The 15,686-nt window shown below is 49.8% G+C and overlaps 1 protein-coding gene across 1 annotated transcript in view; it reads right to left on the reverse strand.

Moving 5' to 3' along the window:
- Positions 1-6,187, reverse strand: part of OLFML3 (olfactomedin like 3) — an 86,514-nt gene extending 80,327 nt beyond the window's left edge. The window contains exon 1 of the mRNA XM_069238729.1: positions 5,866-6,187. Within this exon, the coding sequence (XP_069094830.1) occupies positions 5,866-5,979 (114 nt within the window). The 5' untranslated portion in view covers positions 5,980-6,187. The remainder of the gene's footprint in view (positions 1-5,865) is intronic.
- Positions 6,188-15,686: the final 9,499 nt, after the last annotated feature.

Genomic DNA, 15,686 nt, shown 5'->3' on the forward strand with positions numbered 1-15,686 from the left:
CTTTCAGTACTTCCCCCTTGATGATTTCGAGATCTGTGGGGGTTCCTCCTTCACCTATTTTATCGTGGAGTGAGAGTGTGATGGGAGTGTGACAAGAGAGTGGCAGGAGATGGGATGCTGGAGCTTCCCTAACTTCCGGTGCATGGCTGCGAGGGAGCTATGGCTCAAGTGAGTGGGTCTCGCCAGTCCCCGCAAGCCGCACCCAGACCTGGCTGGGCTGCTTCTGCAGGGAACTAGGATGCACACTTGGCGACAGCCGCCTGTGACTTCTGCGCTCCCACTTGCTGAGTACTTGCAAGGCTAGGTCGGGCACCACGCACACGCTTGCCATCTGCTGCTGCTACCGCTGCTGCTGGTACCTGCTGTGGCTGCGTAGCTGTAGTTGCGGCCGGGAGCCTATTCCCGATGGCTGAGGGTGTGTGTGAAATTGTCATTAGAGACCCACCCTGGGGTGGCTAGGGTCCTCCTGGGCTCAGACTGGGCACTGCGGACAGCCGCCGCAGTGGTCGAACTCCTGTGGTCGCCTAATGTCCTGTGCGGCTCTGTTTGGAGCGTTGGTGTGGCGCTGTAGATTGACTGTAGACAACTGCAGACTGAATTTCACCTGCTCAGCGTGCGATGATGCCATGATGCCGTGTTCACAGGGTGTGGTCAGCTGTGGGCTCCGCCTGTTCCGTGCAGCGTTCAGTGATGTGGTGGTTCTGTGGTGATGTGGTGGTGCAGCCTTCTGCTTTGGTGTTTGGCTATTGAAGTTGCCTCTAAGATAGCTTCAATGTTTGATGACCAGCTTTGAGACTGGTTCCCGGAGGTAGACTACTTGTTGGTGCACCCCCTCTAGTCTTGCTGCTGGCGCCTGCTGTGATCTTCTGGGCCCTCCTGGGTCCCCGGTCCTACTGAGCCCTGCTGAGGCCACCTGGGTCCTGTTGAGCCCTGTGGGGGGCCTGCTGGGGATCTGGTAGGTCCTGGTGGGTCCTATGGACCTGGCCGCGCTGAATGAGTAAGGTAGGGGGCGCTTGATTCCTTTGCGTCGAGCCCCCAAAGGGCACACTGCTGGTGGCGAGCCAGTGGTGAGTGGGTCTCATCAGTACCCCCACAAGCCGCAACCAGCCCTGGCTGGGCCGCTTCTGTAGGGGACCGGGGCTCTCGCTCTTAGTGGCAGCCACCTACAGCTGCCACGCTCGTGCTGCACTGTCAGGCGTCTGTCAGGTGTCTTTCTTACCTGCCTTTTCTTCCTGCCGGTCTGCCTGCCAGCCTCCCTCTTCTGCTGTGCTCCGAGGATCGGAGGTTTTGTGTACAGCTGGGGCCACAGGAGTGCCGTGGAAGTGCCACATGAGGGCCACGGGCCGTGATGATTTTCGGCAGGTGGGAGGCACAGGAGTGCAGAGGATCCTGTGCAGACAATCCAGGTCCATCAGCGCTACCAGATCGGACAAAGGGCTTTCAGTTCAGTGCTGGCATAAGAGGAGGTAGAATACTTCGCACCAAGGCTCATCCGTTACATTTTTCACAAAGGAGCTCTAAATACTCTCTCTAGTTACTCCATATAATACCCACAGAATTATGCAGTTGAGAATGCACTGCCACGATGATTCACCATTCCCAGGCTTTTTGCATCACTGTTGTGGGCACCTCATTTCAAAGGCAAAGCTCCCTGAATAGCCACCCTGGGGCAAGATGCCTAGCTACCATCCTACGTAGACTACGATCAGTTAGACTACGACCACTGGCAGATGTCTGTCCTTGGCCTCTGTAAACCATCTCTCTGACTCCCAATTCAAACACGTGGATATCCTACTTTCAGGGCCAGACTGGCCGTAGCGGGCTTCAGGCGTTTTCTTAGTGGGCTGGAAGGGTGGGAGCCAATTTCGCAATGGTGGGGGGGATGGTTTTGTTACTAGGGGCCGGTTTTGCAACAGTGCTGCAATATCGGACCCCAGTAACAAAAGAACAAAAGCAGCAGTGCTTCGTTCACCCCCGAGCTGATCTAACAAAATTGCAAGAGCTGCTTTGGGTTCCCAGTCCAGCCCTGCCTAATTTTCCAGACTGCCAACTTCCCAGCAAAAAGCACATGTCAACAATTCCCTCCTTTCAGACACCTAATCCTCCTACCTCAATATCTCTAACATCTTCAGGTCAGAGGCTGTGATTAAGAAGGCAAGCTTCAGTCAAGACCAGAGGTTTCCCAATGGCATGTTCCTAGGAAAACTGATTGTAGAGCTGACTCCACCCAGATCTATAACTTCTTGGAAGAAAACAACTTGCTTTCAGTCCATCAAATATGTTTCCTCTCACCACCTCAGCCATCAGCTGAAGTAGGATACCTAGGAGTGATCCTGGAATCTAACCTAACACTCCCTCAGATAGGAAACCAGATCACAAGAAAAGCTTACTACAACAAGTAAACCCTTTGATGATTCTCACCTAAAGTAGGATTTCCAGAGTAGGATGCAAGCTTGCTACTATCTTCCTTCCCATGTCTCATGTTGACTACATAAACACATTCTGCCTTGTGGCCCCGCTCCTCGTACTGAAGGACGCTAACCTACTTCAGCAAGGATCCAACATTTTTGCCCATGTATGACTCACCAGTCTCAAACGTGCTTCATGGGTTACTGGTAGACAGGCACTGTCTATTTATTTAATTTTATTTAATATTAGTTTTTATTTTTGGCAGATTCACTTAGCATGAATGCGGCCCGAAGGTATTGGAGCGTTTTACATGGGCACCAATTAAATTACATATCGGACATTTTGTTATTATTATTGCCCACAGGACCATGTACAGCACAGAGCTTACCTACCTTCATTCAAGTAAATATGCAAAAATACTCACAGTATGGCATTTAGCGTTTAGACTCGAACCATGAATTTAGAAATGCAGTATAGACCAGGCTCTTCTCCCACCTGTGATGAAAGATTTCACTAACCAGGTGACAGAGCATTTCAGCATTACAAGCAAAAAATGGGTGGGCAGGACTCATGATCATACCCACCCCAGAGCAAGAACCGGTTCTTCACAAGGCTGGTAGACACAACAACATACACAGATATTAGTCTCTTTTGCTTCAGTCCACTTGTAAGTGAACATACACAATCACACCAATCTGTGTAAGTGCAAACACTGGCAATCATGCATGGCACCAGACTACTTCTCACATAAGTCACACTTACGTTCACACAACCCTCCAAAGGGACACAAAATCATCTTATAACCTTAGGCATCCTTCCTCTTACCCTACGCACTCAGGTACAGCAACATATCACGTTATAAGAGCACAGAACTTGTAATCACGCACAAAACCAAAATACTTCCCACAGAGGTTACTCTGCAAACCCAAACCCTTGCAGCTAAGCACTACCTACAAAGTAGCATGCTAACTGCCCATTCAAAAGAGCTTTGGCACTTTACGAGGGGTTTGAATTACCATATACTTCAATGCTAATGTGATACAATCAATAGTTACCAAAGACATTTGCATTGTGGGCTTGATGAGTTTCTGTTCCCGTTATAGGAGTGGCTCTACAGTGATCAAAATGAGGCTAGACCTGAGGAGGGCGCAGAGGTGAGGAGAGAAATAAAGAGGTGAGTTTCTATAGCGTTGAAATAAGCTTGTTGGATGACTGTCATGTCACAAATTTGGTGATTGGGCAAATGATTACATAGGGTGTAGGACATGTGCAACACAACTGTAGCTGCCGTTCCAATTTCTCTTTTGGTAAACAAATAGTCCCACAGCTGAGAGGGCAACACGGTGTGGATTTTTGAAAAAAACTAGTATGATTGATAAAACAAATAATTGGTGCAGCTGCGACTAACTATTCTGTAATATACTCCTTCAGTAGTTTTGCAACTTAGCTGAATAGGAATATGTGTATATATAGTCTTATTTACATTTTGCAGTACAAAATATTCTCTAATGCAATGAACAGTATGTTTAAAAAATCAGATTTTAAAATTGATCAAGAAATAATTTTTGTTAAAACATTAGAATCACAAATTCCAAAAGTTGAACATGCTATCAGTACACCTGTAAGTGTGATCAAGGAAGACAAAAGGCTGGGCCTCATCCAAAGTGTGCTATTCTCCTTACACAACAGTATCTGTAACCCCACCCCTCACCCTTAGATCTACCAAAGGGCAGTGCTCCAGGAAGTCTAACCAGCAGCTCCTTGCAAACTATTCTTGAATTTCTAAAGGAAGGCCTGTGACTATTCTCTTCATCTCTGTTTCTGGATCTCTACCATCCAGCTACTGGATAGCAGACAATAAACATTTGTTATATTGGGAAGCTCTGCTTGCATATCTTGTGCAGTGTCAACCAGCGGCATCCAAAATGGATTCCACTTTGTCTTGTAATTAATAGAGTGAGCCAACCTTGAGGATGAACATCAGAAGACTTCTGCACCAGAGTGCGCAGAATCTCATTTTCAGTGTTTGCTTTAGTTACCAATCGACTTTCTCATTACTATGATCTTGATGTTACTGCTTCCTTTGAGTGCAGCCTAAAGCTTTCACGATTCCCCTTTATTTGTGCCCAGCCATTTCTTTACGCTTCCAACCCATGGCCCAATACGCTCTCCTTGCTGAAACAATGGTCTAATGGCACCCTAGTTATGGGCAGACTGTACGCCTTGAGACAGAACTTTGCATAGTTGAATACTACTACTTTCTGAAGCATTTAACCGCTAGAAAATGTATGCATAAAGACACTATCAAATTACGTTTTTGTCTTTCATGTAGAACATTTAAGGGCACAGGAGAGCTGGGTGTCTATAGTGTTGAATATAGCACTATCTTCACCTGCAAGTAATGCAGCTTCTTTCTAAAGTCTTGAATCCTCAAAATACATGCTATCGCAAAAGAAGTATCTTCCATATTTCTAAAACCTAACATGAAAATTGATCAGAACTCAAAACTTCTGACTGTCACCTTTCCTTTTTTCTTTAAACAGCCCTCTCCTTCTCTTTCATCTTCTGTCCGCCCCCCCCCCTCTCTGAACACTATCTTCTCGGAGTCACTTGCATGTCTTCCTTAATCTTTAATTTAGTTTTGCAAACCGCCAACAAACATCACAAGCTCTCCTTTTTTTAAAGTCATGTCCCTGCAACCTAAGATACCCAACCTCCTGTTGCTCATCTATTAAACCCACAATCCATCTGTATGAACTAACATTATTCCTCCTCCCCCAATGATAATCATTCCTATTGATTTAACCTACCGCACAAAAACTGGAGTGAATGTATGGAAGGGTTTTCTTGAGCTCACAGGAGTAGTCTCTATAACCATCAATAACCAATGACACCGGACTAACCACTATCCTAGGGTTCCAGAGAGCGTGCTGCCTGGCAGAGCGCGCTTCAACGCCTCGCCAGGGGTAGTACGCCTATATACATGCAATTACAATTACAGTTATTGGCAAGGGCTTAAAATCCTAGCATATATTGACAAGACGCCAGAGCTATTTAAAAGTGTCACGCATGACATGGGGCCACTTGCTCGCTATACCACAAAAACGCTTTGCCCACGTGTGTAGCACCTATTGTAATACTAACTTCAGAGGGAAGCTGTCCAGTTCTGACACTTTTAAAGTATGCACGGTAACCTGTGTATTATGACCCGAGAGAGAAAGGTATGCCGTCGAGCTAATAAGAGGCTGAGAAACGTGCCTACTAACACCTGGCTCATTAATTTGACAATTGTTGTTGTTCTGGTCAGATCTGTTGGCCTCAACTTTGTCTCCTGCCAAAAATGGCAGTTGTATGAAAACAGGCTGAGACACGCATATGGGGCTACATAAAGCGCTATATGAAAATGGATCATTTATGACTAACTTCACAGCCGAGCAGTTAAAAAGGTAACCTTACCTCCAACACTGCAAGTCTTCTTTCCATGTACTCCATAAGCGCCTGCTGCTGCTGCCCGTTAACAGTGGCACTAAAAGTTAGCAGTGCGCAGAGAAGCAAGGTCCGTGGATCCATTGTTGCTGATTTCGGGAGTATGTTAAAAGACAGCGCGTGTTCCACCACTGCAAAGGTCTTAGTTTCAGCCTGGGATATTCGATTAGAGGATCGCTGGTGGAATGCCGAGTAGTGCACAATGCTCAGTTTTATTCCAAGTAACAGCAGGGCTGGAACGCTTCTCCTTGTAGGAGGGGCTTTGCCGCATCCGAGGTTCTTATTTCCCAGGTTTTATTAAAGCCAGCTGTGCAAAGAATAGTTCCGAAAGGCCTCTGCATAAACAAGCCGCGTTAACCTTTCCACTCCCAGCCCTTCAGCCTGAAAGAAGACAGGCGCTCGCAGTGCAATGTCGAGGCGCCTTAACGCTGTGAGTGGGATTCGTTTTCACTATTCATTGGGACTGTAATAGGTGACTGCTAATGACCTCAATGTGAATGCGCGTGTTCATTATTTAAAGGTGGGTCTGTTCTCTATTTCTTGCCTTGTCATAAAACGTACAACTGCCTGCCACACTTTCTGCAGGACATCAATCGGGAGATAAGGGTCCTGTTTACTCGCAGTAGTTTTCACATCTTGCCCTTTCCCAACTCCCTCAGCAGGAAACAAAAAGCTGCAGAAAGCAGATGGCGGTGGACTGCGAACATTATTATTTGCAATGCTCCCGCTTTGAAAATTAAAAGGCCAACAACCGATCATAAGTGCTCCTTTGCATTTCTATGATTACCTGATAGTGACTACTCATACGGAACAAGCAGGTATACGTGTAAATGTATTTCAAGATTATGGGCCTCATTCTGAGGCTGGCGGGCAGCGGTAGCCGCCCGCCTGGCGGTAACCGCCATATGGCCGCTCCGCGGTCAAAAGACCGCGGAGGCCATTCTGGCTTTCCCGCTGGGCTGGCGGGCGACCGCCAGAAGGCCGCCCGCCAGCCCAGCGGGAAACCCCTTCCCACGAGGAAGCCGGCTCCGAATGGAGCCGGCGGAGTGGGAAGGTGCGACGGGTGCAGTTGCACCCGTCACGAATCTGCTAAGCAGACACTGAAATTATTTGTGGGGCCCTCTTACGGGGGCCCCACGACACCCCATACCGCCATCCTGTTCCTGGCGGGCGAACCGCCAGGAACAGGATGGCGGTATGGGGTGTCGGAATCCCCATGGCGGCGCAGCAAGCTGCGCCGCCATGGAGGTTTCCTGAGGGCAGCGGAACCGCCGGTTTTCCTGTTCTGACCGCGGCCAAACCGCCGCGGTCAGAATGCCCTGCGGGGCACCGCCAGCCTGTTGGCGGTGCTCCCGCCGACCCCGACCGCCGGGGTCAGAATGACCCCCTATGTTTTCAACATGATTTCCAAAACTGACGGATTTCAAAATGCAACAAGCGTTAGCAGGGTCAGTAGGTCTAGCGTTGGCTGCCAACGTTTTGACTTGGTCGATGTTTGTTTGGGTTCTTGAAAACTTTCTTGCTAGAGGTCTTGTAAATATATAGCAAAGTATTTCCTAAAAGCAAAAATATTCTCAAACTACTCTAAATACTGTCCAAAAAGACACATAGGGGGTGATTCTGACCCCGGCGGTTCCTTACCGCCAGGGCCAGGGTCGGCGGGAGCACCGCCAACAGGCTGGCGGTGCCCCGCAGGGCATTCTGACCGCGGCGGTTTTGCCGCGGTCAGAAGTGGAAAACCGGCGGTCTCCCGCCAGTTTTCCGCTGCCCTGGGAATCCCCCAGGGCGGCGCAGTTTGCTGCGCCGCCATGGGGGATTCTGACAGCCCATACCGCCGTCCTGTTCCTGGCGGTTCTCCCGCCAGGAACAGGATGGCGGTATGGGTTGTCGTGGGGCCCCCCGTAAGAGGGCCCCACTTTGTATTTCAGGCCCTCATTCTGACCTTGGCGGGCGGCGGAGGCCGCCCGCCAAAGTCCCGCCGTCAGGTTCCCGTTCCGCGGTCGAAAGACCGCAGCGGTAATTCTGACATTCCCGCTGGGCTGGCGGGCGGCCGCCTTCAGGCCGCCCGCCAGCCCAGCGGGAAAGAGGCTTCCACGATGAAGCCGGCTCAGAATCGAGCCGGCGGAGTGGAAGCTGTGCGACGGGTGCAGTTGCACCCGTCGCGTATTTCACTGTCTGCGCAGCAGACATTGAAATACATTTAGGGGCCCTCTTACGGGGGCCCCGCGACCCCCCCTACCGCCATCCGGTTCCCGGCGGGCGGACCGCCGGGAACTGGATGGCGGTAGGGGGGTCGGAATCCCCTCGGCGGCGCAGCAAGCTGCGCCGCCTTGGAGGATTCCAACGGGCAGCGGAAAACCGGCGGGAGACCGCCGGTTTTCCTGCACTGACCGCGGCCAAAGCGCCGCGGTCAGAATGCCCTGCGGGGCACCGCCGGGCTGTCGGCGGTGCTCCCGCCAACCGCGAGCCTGGCGGTCACAGACCGCCAGGCTCGTAATGAGGGCCTCAGTGTCTGCATTGCAGACACTGAAATACGCGACGGGTGCCACTGCACCCGTCGCACCTTCCCACTCCGCTGGCTCAATTCTGAGCCGGCGTCCTAGTGGGAAGGGTTTTTGCACTGGGCTGGCGGGCGGCCTTTTGGCGGTCGCCCGCCAGCCCAGTGCAAAAGCCAAAATACCCTCAGCGGTCTTGCGACCGCGGCGCGGTATTTTGGAGGGGGGAAGTCTGGCGGGCGGCCTCCGCCGCCCGCCAGACTTAGAATGACCCCCATATTACTTTACTAGTCCCCGTCACTGAAGGGAACTACCTTGTGTGTCGAAGTGCTGCTTGTGAAAGGGCAGAATGCTGTCACTCACAGTGAAGTTAGCCAGTGGGTGAAGTGGCCCATGCAGAATGCTGTAGTGGGTGGAAGAAAAAGGTGAACAAAGGCCAATGAAAGAAGAGTGCTGGCTGAAAGCCTCAGTACATATATTATACGTATAATTTCTATTCCCAAGTTCCATTTTCAAACTTAATTAAACTTCTGAAATTGAAAGTTTTTTGCACACAGAGAGCATTAACCACCACGTGGAGCTGACTAGAGCCAAATTAAAAGGTAGTATTATCTATAAGGGCCTTCTTACAAAATTTGCAGACACACTTCAAAGAGTTTAAAACTAGACTGCTAAATTATGCCTCAGTTTGTGGGCCATGCAAAACTTGCATTAACAGCACTTTACTGGTCACTGAAGATTGAAGGATATAATCCAAGATATTCTGTATCATCCATAAGGCAGATGCAAACGAAAACCCAGATATCTTCAAAGATCACCTTTGCAAACTCCAGGATCAGCTAACATGCACCTGCAGATGACTGCGAGTCTAGGACGCCAAATGCTAGAATTGCTGATCCCCACTATGAGAGTGGAACCTAATGCATTTGATCTCAGATAGGTATTGAAACCCGAAACCTCCCCATCACAGGCTAGGTGCCTGGTGCACAGGATAAGACTGGTACTTAACTGCCACCTCCTCACAAAAATTTCAAGGAGAAGATCTGGAAAGAAGAAGAGTTGGCCTGATTGATGGAAAAAGATGGCACACGGCCTCCTGATTGCTAGCGGAACACTGAAGCTGGAATAGCTCTCCAAGGGTCAAGTGGTTTATCTCCTGTTACCTGCTATAGGGACACATCAAGCAGAAGGACTCCTGTATCGTAGAAGGCCAAACTGTTCACAAGGCTGGGTTGTGCAGGAGCCCTGGCTATAGAGAAACTAGGTGCTTAGAAGCATACCTGGAAATCCTGAAGGCTGTAGGAGTTACTAGGTGAAACTTTTCTAGGCTTGCACAGGGAAGGTGCAAGCAAAAAAACCAGGATAATCCTACACTGAGCTTTTTGCCCTGTTGGAAATTTGTTGGCTATAACGTCCTGCCTGGCTTCTTTGGCAGATTTTGAGAATCAGAAAAGTCAGAAGGTAAAAGACCCAGGTGAGTCAGCAAATCTATCCCAGTGGTGAGGCAACCTTGGTGGCTCCAGATACCAGCTCTGCCTTGCCTGGAGCATTTGGCACCAATACCAGTGGCTTCAGCATGAGCTCAATAATGGTGTATCTAGCTTTGAGGAACTATAGCTTCCTGCCTTGCTTCGTTGGCAGATTTTTAGAATTGAATAAATTAGAAGGTAAGATACCAGGTGAGGCAGTGAATCTATTCCAGCGATGAAGCAAACTTTGTGGCGCAAGACACAAGCTGTGTCTTGCTTGGAGCATCTGGCACCAAAACCAGTGGCTTGAGCAGGAGCTTGGTGTATCTGACTGCAAGGGACTTTCACTTGCCTTAGCTTTCCACCTTGCTTTGCTGGAGGTATTTGGTTTCCAAAAAGTTGACAAGTGTCCCAAGGCAAAGATTGTGGACATGATGACCCACTGGGTATACCCAAACTGTGATATGGTGAAATCAGCTTGAAATCTTGCTTAGGTCTTGTCAATTGTGAACCTCTGAGCTTATTAAGTTTTTCTAAATTGGTTTGGTAATGTTATATGTTGTTTTCTGGCCTTTAAGGGAGTTGGTACTGTCTGACCCTAAAACACATTTTTCATGGGAATAGCCTGCTTCCTGTGACACAGGAACTAACTCTATGCAGGTATTGTCTTGAAACTATGCTGTGATTTAAATAGATTATGGGGGTCATTCTGACCCCGGCGGTCAAGGACCGCCGGGGCCGGGGTCGGCGGGAGCACCGCCAACAGGCTGACGGTGCCCCGCAGAGCATTCTGAACGCGGCGGTTTGGCCGCGGTCAGAAGAGGAAAACCGGCGGTCTCCCGCCGGTTTTCCGCTGCCCGACGGAATCCTCCATGGCTGCGCAGCTTGCTGCGCCGCCATGGGGATTCCGACACCCCATACCGCCATCCTGTTCCTGGCGGTTCGCCCGCCAGGAACAGGATGGCAGTATGGGGTGTCGTGGGGCCCCTGGGGGCCCCTGCAGTGCCCATGCCAATGGCATGGGCACTGCAGGGGCCCCCGTAAGAGGGCCCCACAAAGAATTTCAGTGTCTGCTGTGCAGACACTGAAATTCACGACGGGTGCAACTGCACCCGTCGCACCTTCCCACTCCGCCGGCTCCATTCGGAGCCGGCTTCCTCGTGGGAAGGGGTTTCCCGCTGGGCTGGCGGGCGGCCTTCTGGCGGTCGCCCGCCAGCCCAGCGGGAAAACCAGAATGGCCTCCGCGGTCTTTCGACCGCGGAGCGGCCATTTGGCGGTTCCCGCCAGGCGGGCGGAGTGAGGCCCTATGTTTATTAAGTAGATTAGGCACAACCCCAACCAAATTAATAGCACAATTTCTGATATCCCTGTCCTCTGATGAAATTAGAAGATGCAATGTTTTAGGTAGAACTCTGTTCTAAATTCCCTGTTACAGAGACTTGATCTGGCATTTTAGGAACAAATAACTCATAATTCAAATGCCTAACTGAGTTCAGTCCTGTAAGTAAAACTGAAACAAACATACCTTGTAAGTGCAGACAGTTCCTTCACTTATTGTAATGCCTTATGCTATTTGGCTGAAATGTTTAATCTATTAGTAGCTATTCTCCATTCATTGACAGCAGTGTTACCACCTCTTACGCCGAATTTACACTCCAATTAGCAAATTTAAATTCCCACAGTACATCTTCAGTAGCTTTTTAATCCTGATTTAAGGGCACCTGTTTAGGTAATTCTGGACCTAAAAAAAGTTTGGAAAATCAGCCTGTTCTCAACATAAAAAGCATGCCTCTCTAAAATAGAAATAGCAAGATGTTGTATAGTGTACATGGCATCTAAAGCAACACAAAAAGATGATTGATGGAGTGCTGAACATGGTCAAACACTCACCCCCAGTCACGTTTGACCAAGAAACAAATGGAAAAGAATGTTGGTAACAGAGCAGCCCAAGGTCACAGGGTTAATTAAAGGTGAATAGAATTCCAAAAAATAAGCCATGCTCAGGGTAATACAGAAAGTCAGTTTTAGTTCAGTTAAATCAAAGCTCACAAGGAACAGGTACTCAAGAAGCAATTTATCATTTTGAATAATGAACATTCAAGGCATGGCATGAAGTACAAATAACAACATTTGTACTGGGGGCAGAGCCTAGCCTGGCAGTAAGATGGGCGCTCTTTAGAGGACTCTGCCAGGTGATGAAATAATCTGCCAAGAATCATCACCCAGCGGGCTCACCTGATGTTCCATCCATCATGGCACCCTGTTGGTGTCTGCCACAGGGCCACTAGTGCCACTAGTGCCACCGGGGGACCACCTGAGAGCCTGTCCTCCATTGCTGGTCTCCATTGCGGCCTGCATTGGCCTCAGCGGGTGCCTGCCAATTGAAAGTGCACCATTGGGGAGCAGCCCTTCTCTTCTTGCTAGCTTCGAGCCCGGTGGGGCTGTGAGATGGCGGGCATGGTCTGGCTTGACCCTGCTGCCTCCCTGCACTGAGCGACTCTGCCCAGGACTCGCACGACCTACTACTGATCTGGCACCACACAGCCTAGAGCAGCTGACATGCCTTTCCTCTTCCGAGGCCTCCGACCTTGCTGCTGGCTCCTGACAAGCAGCCTGCCCTCACTTACCTGATTGACGGCTTGCTGCTATATGTAGGGGTGGCGATAAGTGAGCCCCCTGGATGCCACCTTCCCCCTGCTTCATCACAGTATCAAGCCTGCCCTGAGCACGATTAACGCTTTACTATCTATGAGGGCCCAGTAGGCCTCATGAGACACTCTTCCTATCAGAGCCATGAGAAGGGTGAGTGATGACCTATGCTGTGATCTTTTCAGACCCACTCATTGCCTTACGGTGGTCTACACCACAACACTGTATGTCGCCCTGACACCAGCACTCTGTTTTCAGCTATTTTGGGAGGCAGCCAGGGGGCTTTGGGAGACATGCTCTGCTGGGAGTCAGATTCATCTGTGCCTGTGCTGCACCCTAGCATCTACAATGTCAGCGGGGGTCCTTCTACTTGATCAGGCATACCTGCTCTTATGCAGTTTACTACATATATCTGGGCTTCTTGAGGCTGCGGACCTCTCCTATCTAGTGCCACCTCACTTTCTCAAGGCCTCTTCTCCTCCCACTTTCTAGGCCTGCTTGTGCCTCCCCTGGACAACATCATACACTGGAGAGGTCAGCCGCAGGAAGGGATGCTGGACCCTTGTAGGAGTCGGAGCTGCCCGGCTGGACCAAAGGTGCCTTGTCTAGGACGGACACCAATGTGATACCTCACTGCTCTTCTTGGCCCTGCATACCAGTCACAAACCTACATTGCGACCCCCTGCCTACCCTACAGGATGCACGTCAATCTAAACTAACTGTCAAAGGCAGACGCTCAGCACATCACTCCGAATGGGATGCAACAGTGGAAGATCTCCTGACTGATCTCGTGGGGAATGCCCCCAAGATAATGATCTCAAGGAGCTACTTGTCAATGTCCAAAACAAATTGTGCACAATAGATGCTAAAATTGATCTGAAAAATTGCCCTGACCGCATGAAGGCGAGAGTCGACAGACACGAAGACCGTAATGACCACCTTGAAAATCACGTGTCAGATGCAGATGATGCCCAAGCAATCACCAGTTGCATGGACAAAGTCCAAGAACTCATCAAATTAAAAAATGACGACTTAGCAGCATGATCCCAGCACAAAAATCTTCGCATCACAGGGATTCTGGAGTCTACAGCCATTGGTAAAATGGAGGAGAACGTGAAGATGAAGGTCCATGCACTTTTTGCGATGCCTCTCCCCGGTCTTCATTGTAGAGTGGGCCCATCACTCCCTCGGCCGCGTCCCCCTCGAGGTTCCCCTGCCCATCCCATAGTTGCCAGACTTCTTAACTACACAGACCAGAGTGGTCTTGTGCCTTGCCTGTGAGCACCAAACTGGGCAACGTGGTCTCCTTCTGCTTGGATTTCACGCTGGTGGTGTAGGTGGCCTGCTAGGAATTTCTTCCTGCTAAACGTCTCCGTTACAAAGTAGACATTCCATACGCGCTTCTGTATACTTCCAAGCTGCGCATCCTCCATGAGGGAAAACCACATTATTTTACGGACACCAAAGCTGGCCTAAAATTTGCCAAACACATCACAACAAAGGCAATGATGCCAAGGGCATCTCGGCAACATCCTGAAGAAAACCACCTCAGCGATAATGACTAAACCAATTCACCCTCATCAGCACACGTAGGCATCACCTGAGGTGATTTGCCTCCCCAATTATGCTTTCAATAAGTATGGTTACAAAGGTGGCCTGCCTGTGGTGCCGCATGCCCTCCTTTTCACACAGAGGCCGCAAACTTCTGCATTGACAAACTTTTACGGGAGCCCGCTGCCTTCACTCTGGATGCTTTTGCACCCCATTGGCCACCCAGTTGATTCATGACTGGGGTGTTTGCCCGGCTTTCCTCCATCCTCAGGAATGATTCCCATGTTCTATAACTGTGTTTTGGGTCTCTGTTGGGGTTGGGGTGGGATGGCAGCCTTCAACCATGTTCGGAAGTTGGAGTGGGTGGGGGGAGAGCTTGCTAAGGGGTTTCTGTTGGCTGACTTTCTTTTTCCCTAACAAACCTCATGCAAAACTTTGAATCCTCACTTTCTCTCTTTCAGACACATGGTGCACTTGGCCCCACCTTCCCTACCATAACTGCTGCCTTACCTTAGTGAAATGGCCACCACTAGAATCCTAACCTGGAACATTTGCTGCCCAAATGACTGTAGAAAGGCCAGCCTAGTTCATACTTATCTTAATAGACACCACATAGATATTTGCTTCCTCCAGGAGCTCCATTTGACCCCGACCACTGAGCCCCGACTGCATGCTATTTGGTGCACTAACATCTACACATCGCTTTACTCTAACTATGCCAGAGGGGTCGCAATACTAATACATAAAGGCCTGCCCTGGCAACTAACGCATTATTTGCGACAACTAGGGAAGGTTTGTTGTCCTCGCCGGCACACTGTACAGACACCTCACGTTGACCTCCATATACGGTCCTAACACAGACAGTCCTGAATTATTTTCCAAGATCTGCTGCCTGATCACCGACCTGGGCCTGGGAGCTGTTATTTGAAGGGGGGGAGTTCAACGTGGTTCTTGACAGCGCAGGGGATTGCTCGGGTGCTCCTAGGCATCCCAACCCAAATGTGCCAATGCAGCTCTTCACAATTATTTGCGACAGCGGCCTTAACAATGTTTGGCTACTCACCCATGCAACTGATGTAGAGGGCACCTGCGTGACCATTTCACATAATGCATGGTCACGCACTGATTACTGGCTACTTTCCCGTAATGCCCTAACCTGGTCCACCTTGGTGTCACATATGTCTCGCACCCTTTGAGACCATGCTCCTGTCCTGCTAGAGCTCACCCTACTGTGATCTACTCCGCAGGCTTTCACTTGCCGACTGCCCCCTGGGGCGGTCCGGGACGTGGTGTTCTGGAATAAGATCTGAACCATGATCATGCACTACTTTAGCAATAGCGTGGGCTCAGTGTCTTCCCCATCAACGCTTTGGAAGGCTTTTAAAGCTTGGGAGTCTGTATCGCTAAACAATCATGAATTCTTCGAGCCATACGTGGGAAACTCCATATGATTGAATAGGAACCTAGGTCTCTAGAGCTAGAGTACTATGCCACCAAAAAAGCCACTGTCATAGCATCTATCTGCATCAAAATCTCTGACTATGAGGAAGAGGCCTTGCGTGGAGCAAACTATTAGGCCGGGGGTTGACAGTCACTGATATGGCAAGGGGGATAGCCCTTGCAGGAT

The sequence above is a fragment of the Pleurodeles waltl genome, chromosome 6 (assembly GCF_031143425.1).
Source record: "Pleurodeles waltl isolate 20211129_DDA chromosome 6, aPleWal1.hap1.20221129, whole genome shotgun sequence".
Taxonomy (NCBI): domain Eukaryota; kingdom Metazoa; phylum Chordata; class Amphibia; order Caudata; family Salamandridae; genus Pleurodeles; species Pleurodeles waltl.